This window comes from Pelobates fuscus, chromosome 1, assembly GCF_036172605.1.
Source record: "Pelobates fuscus isolate aPelFus1 chromosome 1, aPelFus1.pri, whole genome shotgun sequence".
NCBI classification, from domain to species: Eukaryota; Metazoa; Chordata; class Amphibia; order Anura; family Pelobatidae; genus Pelobates; species Pelobates fuscus.
Window position 1 is genome coordinate 66,295,216 of NC_086317.1, and position 16,711 is coordinate 66,311,926.

General features: G+C 44.8%; 2 protein-coding genes across 3 annotated transcripts in view; both read right to left on the reverse strand.

Annotated features, from left to right (window-relative positions):
* Positions 1-9,653, reverse strand: part of CTPS2 (CTP synthase 2) — a 186,324-nt gene extending 176,671 nt beyond the window's left edge. For both annotated transcript variants that reach the window (XM_063449279.1, XM_063449269.1), the window contains exon 1: positions 9,524-9,653. The gene's annotated coding sequence lies outside the window, so the exon portion shown is untranslated. The remainder of the gene's footprint in view (positions 1-9,523) is intronic.
* A 4,460-nt stretch (positions 9,654-14,113) lies between these two features.
* The window catches only part of AKAP10 (A-kinase anchoring protein 10), a 36,172-nt gene continuing 33,574 nt past the window's right edge, over positions 14,114-16,711 (reverse strand). Inside the window, exon 15 of the mRNA XM_063449293.1 lies at positions 14,114-16,093. Coding sequence (XP_063305363.1) covers positions 16,088-16,093 — 6 coding nt within the window. The 3' untranslated portion in view covers positions 14,114-16,087. The remainder of the gene's footprint in view (positions 16,094-16,711) is intronic.

The window sequence follows — 16,711 nt, forward strand, 5'->3', positions numbered from 1 at the left end:
CAGCAGCTGGAGCTGTCATCCAGGGACAAGCCCCCTAGCATGGATGGTGCAGATAGGATCGAGGTCTCTGCACCAGCCCTATAGGGATGCTGGGCAGCCTACCCAGATCCCCAACTGCCCATTCCCAACCATGGTCCAGTGCAGGAGAGGGAACTACGGCCTCTACTGACCTCCTTCCAGCAGCAGAGCTGGCATCAGGGCAGAGCGCACAAAGCCCTACCTACCCCTTTGTTCTGGGGCCTGATGACCCACCAACCAACCGGGCTGAACCGCTAGCTACAGAACAGGGCGCTGCTGGCCTCTGCCCAATGGGCACGGATGAGGGAAACTGCACCCGCCGTCCCCAGCGACAACTTTATCCAACCAGGGGGGAGTGCATCTAGGTTGTTTCCCCGCAGGACACTGGATCTACAAATGAGCACTTGTGGCAGGAGGCCGTCTAGGAAAGGCCACCAGACTATTACAGACCCAGACCGATTGGAGGTCTGGGGTCTGGATAGTCTCCCGGGGAGGGGGAAGATATGTGGCAAACTCCCTTTTTTGTTTTGCCACGAGCTCCTGGAGAAGCCTGCATGCCAGCCTCCTGCCCACAGCCTATGGGCCCTGCACAGAAACCTGTAAAAGACTACCGAACTTGACCGACTGTTAGCACCGATTTCCCTGGAACTGTTTTGGGCATAGGACCATGTGCACGGTCGGTCAAAACTATGACTTCCAGGAAATTCCTGAACCTCTGAACAGATCTGGGTGATTTTTGGATATGTTGTTCACCCAGATCGGGGCTATCAGTGGATGTACTCAGGGCCGGCCTTAGGCCATTAGGCGCTCTGTGCGAAAAGTCTTCACGGCGCCACCCCCCCAACAAGTTGCCTTATATATACAGTCACACACACAGGCAAAGGCAGATAGTCAAACAAACAGTTACAAGCAGACAGTCAGACATGCTCAGTTACAGGCAGACAGTCACACATACAGTTACAGGCAGACAGGCACACATGCTCAGTTACAGGCAGACAGGCACAGAGCCAAACACACAGTTACAGGCACACAATCACGAACAGTTACAGGCACACAGTCACACACACAGTTACAGGCAAACAGTCATACCTACTCCTTTACAAGCAGACAGTCATACACACTCGGTTACAGGCATGCAGACACTCACGCTGATAAGCACACATACAGGCACACACAATTGGAGTCACACACAGGCAGACAGCCACACACAGACAGTCACACACACACACAGGCAAACCGTCACACACAGGCAGACAGACAGACAGTCACACACGCACACACACACACAGAAAGTCACACACACACACAGGCAGACAGTCACACACACACACACACAGGCAAACAGTCACACACAGGCAGTCAGACAGACAGTCACACACACACACAGGCAGACATTCACACACACACAGGCAGACATTCACACACACACACACACACACAGGCAGATAGTCACACACACACACACAGGCAAACAGTCACACACAAGTAGGCAGTCAGACAGTCACAGACACACAGGCAGGCAGTCACACACAAGCAGGCAGTCAGACAGTCACACACACACAGGCAGGCAGTCACACACAAGCAGGCAGTCAGACAGTCACACACACAGACAGTCTCACGCACACACAGGCAGTCTCACACACACACAGGCAGTCACACACACACACAGACAGTCACACACACACAGTCACAAACACACAGGCAGGCAGACACAAAGACACACAGTCACACAAACAGGCAGTCACACACAGGCAGGCAGACACACACACACAGACTTACCTCTTTACATTATGGCTGAAGGGAGAGTGGAAGCAGTTAGATGTTGGGGAAGCAGGGATTCCTTCCTGCTTCCCTCTTCCTGTGCAGCAGTTACCAGGGACTTCGGGTAGGTATAAGCCCCGCCCCAGCTCGCGATAAGTCACGCCCCGCGGCGCGGTAAGCCCCGCCCCCGCGATTTAAAAAAAATAAAAAACATTTGCTCCCCTGTCACCCGGCCATGTGCGAGCTGTGTCGGCCACAGGGCGCCCCCTCCTCCATGGCGCCCTGTGCAGCCGCACAGGTCGCACACCCCTAAGGCCGGCCCTGGATGTACTTTTATGGGGTTTTATGTGTTTTTAAGGTACTTTTGGGGGTTTCATAAAATTGTATGTTTTTCTGTGCTTGGAGATAATTGGGTTAGATTAGTACAGTTCCTGCTTCAATTATCTCCCAAGCACAGAGGAGGGATTCTATTGTTTGTGTATGTGAGAGTCTCTGTATGACTCTGTTTTTATTGGTTTATTCACTTTGTGTCCCTGTACCTAACAAGGTCCACCTGGGTGTCACCCTTGTTGGGAAACTTGCATAAAAGGCCAGTGTGCCTCCATTTAAATTTGATTCCAGCTTGCACTCCAAAACTGTGGGTCGTCCTGTTATTGGAGGGAAGGACGTTCACTCCTGTGTCTGCTGTTCCAGCTTGCAAAGGATTCAACGGGGAAAGTCCTTGTAAGGACTAGAGCTAATTCCCCATTCGGCTCCAGGAAGGAGCGGTTCCAGGGCCCCAGTCAAGCCACAGCAAGTTCTTTGGAATTTTCCCACGCTGTGTAATTTGACTCATAACACTCTGATTGGTGGATTAAGTAACCTATCAGAGAGTTATGAGTCAAATTACACAGCGTGGGAAAATTCCAAAGAACTTTCCCACGCTGTGTAAAATGACACAGAGCACTCTGATTGGTGGATTTCAAACCAACCAATCAGAGTGCTGTGACAGGTAAATGTAGAGACTTACCTGTCAGTCTCTTCATTTACCTGTCAGAGCACTCTGATTGGATGGCTTAAACCCACCAATCAGAGTGCTCTGGACCTAATTGTAGGGCGGGGCAAGACTTTATAAGCCTTCCCCCGCCCTGCAGAGCTCAGTCTGCGCGGAGCCCTCCATGGGTGAAGATGGATTTTTTTTTTGCGCTCTTTTTTTTGTTTTGTTTTTTATTGCGTCGGTTATTATGGTTTTTTATTTGGCCTTTTTTAGGGCTGAAAAAAGAAGATTTTAGAAGAAAGAACATCGAATGGTAAGTTTATTTTTTTTCTTTACAGGTTCTTAGTTAAAGGTCCCCCCCTCATTATTTTTAGGGTGAGGGGGGTAGGTAGGGGGATACTTTTTTGGGGGGGGGGCTTTTTTTAGGGCCCCCACCCGCCGCTCAGGGATGGGGGTGGGGGGAGGACAATAGGTCCCCCCAATTGGTATTTAGGGCCCCCACCCACCGCTCAGGGGTGGGGGCCAGGGGGAGGACCTTAGGTCCCCCCCCTTTTAGTATTTAGGGCCCCCACCCACCACTCAGGGGTGGGGGCCAGGGGGAGGACATTAGGTCCCCCCCTTATTAGTATTTAGGGCCCCCACCCACCGCTCAGGGGTGGGGGCCAGGGGGGAGGACATTAGGTCCCCCCCCTTTTTAGTATTTAAATCCCCCCACCCGCCGCTCAGGGGTGGGGGCCAGGGGGGGGGACATTAGGTCACAGGCTGCTCACTGTTTACTAGACATGCCCCTACTCGCAGTATAGCGAGTAGGGGCAAAATGTACTAATACTAAGTCATTTTCACTTAGTATTAGTAAATTTGTCTGAAAGACCAATTTAGGTCTTTCAGCCTTTTGGTAGATAATTCCCTAATACCGTGGGAATTAGGGAGTTATCTACTAAGCGGCTGCAATAGAAGTCCCGAAGTGCCGAAGTTGACGAAGTTCCGAAGTGCCGAAGTTCCGAAGTGTCGAAGAGCCGAAGTTGCTGAAGTTCCGAAGTCTTGACGTGCCGAATTGCCGAAGTCCCGAATTGCGAAAATCCCGAATTTCGGAATGCCGAACCGAACCTGAAAATTTTCGCCATGCACATGCCTAGTCAAAGTGTATCTCAAACCAGAAATATAGTAGATGTGTCAGATGTCCATGATTTCCTATGTCCATTAAAACAAGCAATTATGCTTTCTGTCTGTTTAGATTTTCTGAAAGTTTTAGCATTTTTGCAAGCTTTTATCTTTTTACGTTACCACAAACTATTGTGTGTAATTGTTTGACTATGTGCTGGAAATATGTGAGTCACAGCCTTTTAGAAGAACCCATTTTTCCTGAATTTTGAAATGTAAAAAAACAAGTTGCTGCTTTCAGACAGAAGGAGGAATGCCTTATCTCTATATCTTCCCCCAAGGAGAATTTTTTTTTTTTTAACGTTAAAAAAAATCTATTCTTATTAATTTAGATATCCTTCTGTGTGAGATAAGATGCACACCTTTCGCTAATTGCACCAAATATTACCCCAAAAGAGTAACATCACTGTGTAGGTGGCTGGGGTGCCAGAGGGGAGGCTGAAGTTTGCTTTGTAACTGGCCAAGGGGCTGCATGTACCTGTGTCCTGAGGGCCGGCTGTGAGAAACACGCGGTTGGCTGCACGCATAGGAGGGAGGTGGAGACTGCCAGCGCAGTCACAGTGACCCTAGCGTGACTAACTGTCTCCGTGCGAGACATCAGGCCACATGCAGGGGAGGGGCGGAAGAGCAAAGTGGTCACGAGGGGACATTTTTTTTTTTTTTTTAATTCTTTATTTTATTCGTGCATATGATTAACAAATGGGTTTGCTTTGCCACAACAGCAGGAGAAAACTGAGCGATTAACACAAGAGAACAATATTGTGGCATTGAAGGCATTGCACATTTTTGTTAAATTGTCAAGATAAGCATGCATGTCTTAGCATAATATTGTACAGGGTGAACAAAAAGTTTAGGCGATAACTAGGCATGCAAGGTATAACTGTCTTAGCAACGCATATTGGCTGCTAATGTAATTAACTGATCTACAAGCTTAACGGAGCTTGAGGAGGAGTTCCAAGATGGAGTTATGTATTTTAAAAGCAACAGGCTAGTAACATCATTGTACATCTCAGGACTAGGTAGCAATAAGTGAAATCGGGCTTAGTTACAATTATGAAGGTCATAGGCACATATGAACTAAAAACAGTATACCCATTAGAGCACTTAGCTGACAGTGCGATTCGTCTAGGCATTGTAGTGTAAAGATTCCTCTACTGGGAAGTTATCATGCTAAGCTGCCAGGCTGCTGAGTACTACAGGCTATGGGAGTACAGCTGTTTTCCTAGGGGAGTCAGCATGTCTGCAGGATTGTAGGTATACTAGATAATTTTACTCCATTCTGTTTACTTGCATTAATTTTTAGCCTCAAATATCCAACAGGTTATGCCTATTGTGCATTAGATTAAGTGAACTGGTATGGCCACGGTTTAGCAAAACTAATAAGCAAAGACAACATCAGTTATTGCAAGCATTGAAGATAAATCTTTGCAATTTTTTTTTTTTTTTTTTTTTTTAAGAACCACCATTTATTTATCATTTAGCTTTAGCAGATAACTGACCGCATGAGCGAAGGCTAAAGAGAAATGGCAAAATGTTCGAAGCTCTTCCTAATGCAATATTTTAGGGAACTTTCAACACAGGGTACATTCATTTTACATATACATTCTATCTTAATGGGAAACAAAAAACTCATACATTGAAAAAAAATCTCTTCAAAACTTTACGCAAAACTAGGTGGCCTGTACAGAAACAAATCCTGCCTAAGCCCTACAGTAAGGAAACAGATGCCAACGCCGGTTTATGGGAATATAGTGCATACATTCGCATCGCAAACCCACCTTAATAAACGTAATACGTTTTATAATTTGTTCTGCCGCTTTGTACTAGAATGTAATTTCTTTACCCACCACTGTGACATGCTAAAAGACCTAAACTGGCTGTCGCTGGAATCCCGACGCACTCTTCATCTTTCCAGCCTTGTGCATAAGAGCATTTCTGGGAAGCTCCCACCCTACCGGAGTAGAATGCTCTCCTCAGCTGTTTCCACCTACTATAACCTCCGATTCAGTACTAGCACGATATTTAGCATATCGCAATACAAAAATAAAGTGACTCGATCCTCCTTTCCCTACAGAGCACCGCAATTATGGAATAACCTCAGGGACACAGTCAAATACTCATTCAATCTAAAATCTTTTAGAGATCTACGGCAATATACCTCAGCACAGAACGCACCTGCCATGGTTGAATATATTTATTACCTGTTATGTATAAAATTTATATGTGTGTGTATATATATATTATTATTATTTTATTATTTATATAGCGCCAACAAATTCCGTAGTGCTGTACAATGGGATATATATATATATATATAGTTTGTATATTGTATTTTTGTAATATTGCATCCTATTGTAACAATGCAATGTTATGTGGACAAAGACCCAGGACATACTTGAAAACGAGAGAAATCTCAATGTATCCATCCTGGTAAAATATTTTATAAATAAATAAGTGGCAATGTTGCTTCAGGGAGGCCATACACAAGAGGTGAATGCATGGGCGTAGGAACCGGGGGGGATGGGGGGGACGCATCCCCCCCAGCAAATCATGCGGGGGGGACAGGTATGGGGAAATCCCCCCCAGCTCCGCCGGCCCCCCTTTTGCTGCAGCCGCCCGAGCGCTCTGCAGAGAGCCTCAGGCGGCTGCAGCTCTGCCCGGGCTGGTGCGTCCATGAGGGCGCACCGCCCGGGTGCAGCCAGAGAGGGTTGCTGACAGGAGGGAAGCGCTCAGCGCTCCCTCCTGTCACTCCCTCAATGTAGCGTGGCCGAGCCCTGTATAGTCCGCCGGTACAGGGAGCATCTGTCTCCTGTACCCGGCCGGACTAACAGGAAGTGCACACTGAGTGTGCACTTCCTGTTAGTCCGCCGGATACAGGAAACAAAAGCTCCCTGTACCCGCGGACAGTACAGAGCTCGGCCACGCTACAACACAGGTAGGGGAGGGGGGAAGAAAGAAACAGGGGGGGGATAAAGAAACAGGGAGGGAGGGGGGGATAACAAAACAGGGAGGGGGGATAAAGAAACAGGGAGGGAGGGGGGGGATAAAGAAACAGGAAGGGAGGGGGGGGATAAAGAAACAGGGAGGGGGGGATAAAGAAACAGGGAGGGAGGGGGGGATAAATAAACAGGGAGGGGAGGGGGATAAAGAAACAGGGAGGGAGGGGGATAAAGAAACAGGGAGGGAGGGGGGATAAAGAAACAGGGAGGGAGGGGGGGATAAAGAAACAGGGAGGGGGGGATAAAGAAACAGGGAGGGAGGGGGGGATAAATAAACAGGGAGGGGAGGGGGGATAAAGAAACAGGGAGGGAGGGGGATAAAGAAACAGGGAGGGAGGGGGGATAAAGAAACAGGGAGGGAGGGGGGGATAAAGAAACAGGGAGGGGGGATAAAGAAACAGGGAGGGAGGGGGGATAAAGAAACAGGGAGGGGGGAGGAGAAAGAAACAGGGAGGGGGGAGAAAGAAACAGGGAGGGGGGAGAAAGAAACAGGGAAGGGGGGAGAAAGAAACAGGAGGGGGGGAGAAAGAAACGGGGGGGAGAAAGAAACAGGGAGAGGGGAGAAAGAAACGGGGGGAGAAAGAAACAGGGAGAGGGGAGAAAGAAACGGGGGGAGAAAGAAACAGGGAGGGGGGGGGGGAAGAAACAGGGAGGGAGGGGGAAAGAAACAGGGAGGGGGGAGAGGGGGAGAAAGAGTGACAAGGGAGGGGGAGAGAGAGTGACAAGGGAGGGGGAGAGAGAGTGACAAGGGAGGGAGGGGGAGAAAGAGAGTGACGAGGGAGAGAGATTGACATCCATCACACACACACACAATCACACAATCATGCCACCCTTACACACACAGAAACACACAATGCATTCCTTACACACATTCAATGCACCCCGTACACACACTCAATGCACCCCTTACAGACGCACACACTGCATCCCGTACATACACAGAATCACACCTTGCAGCCCTTACACATACAAACACAGATTCACACAATGCATTCCTTACACACATATCAGGACATCCCCTACACACTCCACCCCCTGTGAACAAACTCATTGGTGGAACGTGAAGGTGGACCATGGGACCCAGACCTTGAGCTGTGTAAAGGGCCCCCAAAAAATGGAGCTGCTTCCCGTTCTCACAGAACATTGATTTTTGGGACCACAGTTACAAACAGCCTCCAGAGAGCCTGTTCTACACCAGACCAGTGGAGCCAGACTGCAGCTAGAGCCCATCATCATCCTCATCTGGTTGTAAGTAGGCAATCTAGCATATTATTCGTGGCACTAATCTCTAATTTACCTCACATTAAAGAAACACTATAGTCCCCAGAAGCACTGCAGCTTAATGTAGTGGTTCTGGTGTCTATAGCCTGTCCCTGCAGGCCTTTTAATGTAAACACGACGGCACTCCAGCACTGGCGTTAGTTAACATGGCAGAAAAATAATTGGAAAGGGTTAGGGGGGCTACTAATAAGGATAGGGGGGGAGGGGTAGGTAGAAAAATAATTGGAAGGGTTTAGGGGGGTTACTAATATGGATGGGAGGATGGGGGAGGTAGAAAAACTATTGGAAGGGGTTAGGGGAGTACTAATATGAATGGAAGAGGTAGGGTGGGTTCTAATATGCATGGAAGGGGTTAGGGGGTACTAATATGCATGGAAGTGGTTAGGGGGTACTAATATGCATGGAAGGGGTAGGGGGTTAATATGCGTGGAAGGGGTAGGTGGGGTTTCTTTTGTGCATGGAAGGGGTAGGGGTGGTTCTAATATTCATGGGAAGGGTAGGGGTGGTTCTAATCAGGAGGATCCCGGCGCTGTATCCGGGTAAGTAAAACCCCTTCCCTGTAGTGACCCTTTAATGTTATTATTTAATCATTTATATAGCGACTGCAAATTCCGTAGTGCTGTACAATGGGATAAACAACTCCTAGTTTACGGAATAAGAATATACCCGGCGAGTAAAAATGCTATCCCCCCCAGATTTTTTGGGGTTCCTACGCCCATGGGTGAATGGAGCCCTTCTCAAATATGCTTAGGATTTATATATATATATATCTCTTGTTGTACTGCACAGAAAAATATGTTGGTGCTTAAAAAATGTATTATTATATTCACGCTAACATGTTATAGAGATAGTACTTCCTCTCTCTCTCACCCCCCGTAGTTTATATAAATATAGTTTTTTTTTGTTTTGTTTTTTACTTTCTTCAAGTTATATAAAGATAGTTCTTTATTTTCATTCAGATTAACTGGCATGTATTTTTTTACACATATAGCAAAGGTCTATAAATCATCTCACTTATATATACACACACACACACACACCCCTCTGTCCCTCTCTGGAGTGTCAACAGCACTGTTAACCTCCTGATTGCCAGGGTGGCTTTACAAGCACATGGCATTGCAGTTTGCTGTCTCGCTGTAGCTCAGGACTTGCACGCTGTGCACAGTCATTAAATACTATAATAATTACATGTTGCCAGTCACCTTGACTACACTGGCAGAACTTAGAAGGGATGAATAACAATGTATCCATCTGTCACTGTTAGTATGGCTGCTCTGAGCATTCAGATTTCCTGCAGACTCAGGGAATGTGTCAGTGCTGTTGTTACCTGCTCCTTTGGAGTCAGATCATTCCTCCTGAGCTTTCCTGCTGCAGGCTGGGGGGCCAAAGACAGCTTCTCGGGAGCCCTACGGTAAGCTCCTGGGACAAGCTGCCGCCTACCTCCATCCACCAGGGGGCGCTAGACTCCTTAACTGTAGTACACATTCAGAATCATACCTATTACAGTAGAGTAGAGCTCTGCACTGTCACGATTTTTTTTGGATGTGCTTTATTAAGCAATACAAATGTTAACAAAGTGACAAATCGAAAAGAAACATGCCCATTATACAAGCTGCTGGTGGTTGATATAGATAGACCACATGTCAATGTATATTTTCTATGCACAGTTTTTGTCAGTCTGACGACTTTCTTGCATAACTGTCACTAATATATCATTTAAAGGGGTACAATGGAAAATCATTTATTTTCTGTTTTAAATGTTTTTTTTATTATTATTTCAATATACTGCGCATAGAGCAAATTTTGTAATTTTTTTGTTTTTTTTTAAAGCTGTCATTAACTTAACTTTTTTTAGGCATTTAGGTAAATATGGACAGAGGTCGTCATAGGCACTCTGGTCTGTCTGTGGCTATGCAGCCTCATAGGCAGCAAATTGCGATGTACTGCGTATTCTGACACCTCTCTATCAGAGATCTCTCTCATAAGTCCGCAAGCACTTTGCCGGCAGGGGACGAAGAGAGGATCCGGTCCGGGTCCTTCTTTCGTGAGCACAAAGCCTGCAGCTACTCCGGATCCTTCACACGTGAGCACAGAGCATTGCCACGGCTCCGGATCACGCAAGAGTGAACTCTAGCCCAGGAGCTGCAGGCTGGAGTACACTCTCACCCAGGGCCGATCCTAGGGTCACAGGCGCCTTTGTGCAGAAATTGTTTTGGCGCCCCTAGGTGGGCGTGGTCATCTTTCTTACCCCTCCCATTTGCAACAACTTTATCTAGACACACTCACTAACAGTCACACACACTCACTGATTTGTCACACACTGACAAACATACTCAGACAGAACATTGACACACTCTTAATGACAGATACACAATCTCACTGATTTGAAACACTCACTGACAAGACAAAAATGCTGACAGACACATAGTGCTACACAAAACAAGGAAGTCCAGCACTCAGCGTTTTAAATCACAACATACATAATCACACAAATATACACACACTGCCCCATGCATACCTACACAGTCACACACAATACAATACACACATTCACACTGTATCTCTCTCTCTCTCTCTCTCTCTCTCTCTCTCTCTCTCTCTCTCTCTCTCTCTCCTTGCTGTCATGAACACTGGGAGGAGTAAAGGAGGCCAGGGGCCCTAATGTCTAGTGGGAGGCAGGTATTCCTTTCTGCTTCCCCTCTGTGCAGCAGCGGCTCTAGACTGGGTGACGCCCTCTTAAACAATTATCTCTATAAACTTATTTGTATAAATTATGTTTTAATGCAAAGCTTCCATGTAAAATAGTTTTCCTTATTTTAGTTTGCTCTATATGTACAGTGTTGTATGCACCCCATACACAAATACACATACATATAAATTCACAGATCAAAGCTCATACATACATAGACATGTGCACACTTACATACATACACAGTCATAGACACACACTGTCACATACAGAGGCACATAACATAAAGGCACATACGTACATACCGGGTTATTTACAAAAATGAGAATTGTCAGGAATTCATAGTAGATTTCAAAGTGGATGACAGAATAGTCAAACTGAAAGCATTGTATTCCTGATAACTGTTTTAATGAATAACCTTGTCAGACATGAATTAACACAAACCATCACAGACACACCTCATCAAGGACACAGACGCGCCAAAACAGTCACAGACATACACGCATTAATACAGTTACAAACAATCATAAAAAAAACACAGAGGTACATGCATTAAAAAACACACAAAGTCCCATACATAGACACACAACACACAGACATAGGCTTTGCCAGCTACATACTGGCGGAGTTTCTAGGTTTGGGAGGTTTTCAAGGCTGCATTCTAAAGCAGCCACTCACTCTCCTGTTCCTTACCGTGTTCCAAGCTGTGACACTCTTCCCTGCAGCGCCCCCCTCCTTCTAGTGCTTGGTCACAAATGCCCCCTCAAATTACCCTGGTGGTCCAGTGGTATCCTATATCTGTTCCCTGGCAGTCCGGTGGTGAATAGCAGGAAGCGCATGTCCTGTTGTTTCAGATCATAATACCCACTCCTTCACGGCTTCTGCTTTCAATGCTGAGAATCTCTGAGCCTGTTCTCTGACTCACTAACTGAGCGCCAGAACCAAAAGGGAGAGGATATGATCTAAATGCTTCTACTGCCGGTGTGCACCAGTGTATCGTTTAAATTAAATATGCTGGTGTCCCCAACTTGCGAGCTGTGTTGGCCGTCGGGCGCCTCTGTTGTCATGGCGCCCTGCGTAACCGCACAGGTTGCACACCCCAGAGGCTGGTCCTGCTGACAGACACACTGGCACTCACTCTCATTGACATACACATAAACCCTGACAGAAACACACACTCACTGACAGACAACCACTTACTTGACAGACACACTTGCTGACACACACAAACACTGACAGTCACACTCACTGGCAGATACATTTACTGACAACCACAGTCACACTCTTTGACACACACACATTCACTGACAGATACATTTACTGACAGACTTGCTGACAGGCACACTCACTGACTAACAGACATACACACTCACTGACAGACACTTATTCACAGACACACTCTCTCACACATACTGATAGACACACAGACTTACACAGTCTTGCACACACACTCACAAATTAATATTGTTTGTTGCTCTTACCTTTAGGAGTCCTCTGGGTCCTCCCCCAGGGCTCCAGTGACTTTCATGATCTTCCTGCTCCTCTCTCCTCCCTCATATTCCGGCTCCCGGCATCACCACAGAGGGTGCGCGAGGGAGCAGGAAGATCATCAGCACAGACAGAGCTCCCTCGCTGCTGCCTGACTCCTTCCACAGTCCGGTCCGGTATAGTGCTGCAGAGTAGGCACCTGCCCTCTGGGATAAGAAGGTGCCTACTCTGCATTGCTAACCACCGCTCCGGGGGCGCCCTTAGGTGGCCAGCTGGCCACCTGCTGGGCTCTTTGTGACAGGCCATCGGCCTGCTCCGCGCGGCGCCCCGAACTCCTGGTGCCTGGGCGTCAGCCAAACAAACTTTAATCACACACACAGAAGGCTCCTGCATGGTCTAGAAGGCTACTAACAGACTGCGCCATAAAGGAAGTTTAAATTAGACCTCTCTTTACAGGAAGTGTTTAGAAAGGCTGTGTAAGTCACATGCAAGAAGGTGTAACCAAGGCCGCATAAGCATAATGATTTAACTTTGAAATGGCAATTGAGCAGTCCGTCTGCAGGGGAATGATCGATACACCAACACTCATTATACTAAAAAGTGTTGATTAGGTTATGTTACTATACATGAATTGGAATACCTTATTTGCAATGCATTAAAGGCCACTAAGAGGAAACTGTTACCAAAGTGACATCACTCCACAACTTTGCCCACTGGTGATATATGAATGCTGTGTGTGAAAGCTGAGGACATTGTCTGAATACCCAGTGCAAATGGAGGATGTTATGTGCAGGACTTGAATGTTGTGTGCAGGGGTGGGGGAGGGGAGGAGAATTGTCAGTTCACAAAGTCTACATTAGGTACCCTTGCAAGAAAGGCAACTGTAGGAAGTTGCCTGCGGAGAATTTAGCTTGCGACAGATGTTCCACCATCCCACTTCTAGCACAACAAGAGCAAAATCAGGACATGTGGCAACCATGCTGGAATAATGTCGGTGTCTTCATTTTTGTAAAACAAAAATCTCCATTGATCAGTTTTAGCTCGTACAGATGAAGACAGAACCAATCCATCACCATTCATTTAGCAAAACAGAGTTTATCACAGATTATCAAGATCATAACGAGTGCTGTATCATGGGATTCCATTTTAGTTTGCAATTATTAAGATCACACACACAATAAAAAGGATAGACAACAATTTAATAATTTTTCTTATATATTCTCAATTTAACACATTTAAATAGATGAGTGATTACGTACAGGTATAATCGGGCATGGAAAAGGTACATAGTACCAAAAAACAGCTCTACACAGCCTCCTTTTGTATATTACCAGACAATACATAGGGTGGTTTAACATTTGCAGCTGGATTACATTATCTATAGAATCAGCCTTGATCCCATAGATGGGAACCATTTTATAACATTACTAGAAGTGATTTTGAGAAAAGAAAATAAGGATATAAAAACATACAAAAAAGAAACAAAACTCCTCAAGTCATCCTAACAGGGGAGTTATTCCACTATCAAAACTACATTGTAACGGAGTGTTGTATCATGAACTTTGATCCTAAGTCATGCCTCCTGCAAATCTGACAGTCTCAAGTGCAACCAAATATTGTGCTCCAAGCACTATTAAAACAGCCCATGAAATTCAGTAATAGTACTTCAAAATCCTAATGTGATGGAAAGGACGTTTACCAAACTGTACTTTGAAGAGCATGGTTTAAAAAAAAAATAAATAACAATTTATGGTTATGCAGCAATGCACCCGCATAGAACAGTATATATAAGCTCAAGACAACCAGTTGAAAAGTAGCAGAAAGAAATAAAGGGACACATACATGGGGATATACTTGGATTCAAAATGTTCCTCGCCCTTCAAAGTCTTTCAACCCTGGAATATGTATATACCTGTATGAGGACCAAAAAGTAACTGGTCCAGTCCTGGAAACACTATTTCTTATAACACTGACGGGAAGTGGCTGACAAATGTACCATTTGTTTACAAGTAACTACACTCCTTTGACAACGAGTACAAGCCCACTTTCCAGAATACTGTCTTTTGTTAAAAACTACAAACATTATTGATGTTTAGTACCAGTGCGTGTTATTCAGGTCACTGAACATCTGCCTGGGTCTTCAAAGGGTATGCCTTGAGATATACTGGTCCGAAACAAGATGGAGGTTAAACACCATAAGAACTGAATACTTTAAACAGAACTTGCTGGTGATTGGTCTAGCTCACTCTTGTCCCTGCTTAAATTTCCTAAAGAACAAACGGTCAGTGCTTCTTCTTACGATTCTGCCCATTAACATCATTAAGCAACTCATTTACTCCAACATATTAATGTGTGCTAATGAAACAGCCATCTGTACTTGTATTAAGGAGATTTTGAAATCCTACCATCTTCGGAACACACGTTAAAAACATTTGTTATGACTTAATGCAAAAGCAGCCAAAGGTTGGTAAATTTAGCTGCATCTGGACTTGACCGTAGCCATCATACACCTGGTCACAGATCATTGAGGAACCTAGTAAGCCAGTTCCTAATACGACTATTTAAATTTGGTCATAAAGTTTAAAAAATAATAATAATAATTGCAAGTGGAAACTGATCATACAGCTCAAAATAACCAAAGTAGGCATCAGTTCAAATTCACATCTTAACAGCTCAAAGATTCATGGATGAGAAATTCCAGTTATTGATGCTTAAGGTGCTTACTTTACTTTAGAATTTGCTCCTATAGCACCAGATCAGGCCTAAAATCATTTAGCCAGCATCTCCCACAACAATCCAGAGAGTGGACATTTAGAAAGTCTCATGAAAAAAGCATTGGACAAAGTTACTTTGCTGTAGCATTGGATCATAGTGCAACCGAATCAAAATGGAAAAGAACATTGGGCAACAGGCTCTAAAAGTAATGTTTTGTACTAAGCCTACTAAGATATGTGAAAGTATTCATGCATAGAGGGGAAACACGCATGTGTCAAAGTAATGAGCGACATGTCAGGGTCACCTGATTTATAAATCTAGAAGAACAACAATTCAATAGGGAAAATGCAAAGAATGTTCTAAGTAGTTATTTCAGGAAATGGAATTTCGATAAAAAATGTTTCTCCCAAGATAGAAACTGGCATAGCATATCCTTGCATATGAACTCAAAAGTTCCCCAAAGTTAACTTAGTTGCAGAAATGTTTTGGTGCAAAAGCAGATAGTTTTTAGATTTGTTTAAACCTTCTGAGTATCAGAGTCATGTGCGGCAAAATGCATCACTCACGCCTCTGGCACTCACATGGTTTTCAATGGACAGGCCAAAAAAATTTGGATTACTGCACACAGTCATTTTAATTTCACTGGACCACTGCAAAGATCTTGAGTTAGTTCTTGAATTTGTAGATATCATCCTCATGCTGCAGGTTCCTTCAAAACTAACGTTTCTGCTACAGAGTTACACTTCATAGATTCAAAACCTTCATAATAAGAAGTGCCTTGAGCACATGAATCAAGTATGAGAGATAGGACACCACTGTGTAGGATTACAAATCAGTTTTTGATGGCGGATCTTCGTTTCTAGTTTCCTGAAGGCTGTAGCTTGGCTGCAATAAACAACCTGTTTTTGTTTGTTTCTGCCTATACGCAGGATCCACAAATGTGGGAAAATGTTCTTTCAATTCGGGTAAAGTTTTAAATTCAGTCACGAATAGCGGATCTCATATCTAGGAAGGAAAGTTAAAGAAATATATTAATAATAATACAGTAAAAAAAAAAAAAAAAAAAAAAAAACACTTTCAAAATGACCGGACATACACACATTGTGCCGGTCAGCTTGACTTTAGATAGGTATAAAACTTTATATGCGAATGAGCAAAAATTTAAAAATGTAGTAAAACACATGGACACATTTTTCACTTCTGAATGGCTACACACAAGGCATTCTGGGAAGCTGTATAAGCCATAAGGGTGCGGGGAAGATGCACATGCCATCCACCATGGCAGCCATAATTTGCATAGTAGTCTCTAAACTGTTCATGCCCTAAAAATAAATTACCTATACATTTGGCTAGCACAGTGTTTAAATACTACAAATAATAGGAATTATAAAAAGAAATCCCACCCAAAAGCATACTTGCTGAAAAAGGTAAATGAGATGGTAAAGATAAGCTCAATGACATGCTAACCGCACAGAAATAGCTCACCCTCCACTGTGTTCAAGAGGAGCTCTGTATCTTTACTGTATTCCAATATGAGACAGCCTATTCATTAAGTGACAGCTGTACTCTACAGGAACCAGCATTATGTCTTTAAAAAGGAGACTAGTGTTATTGGATGAGACC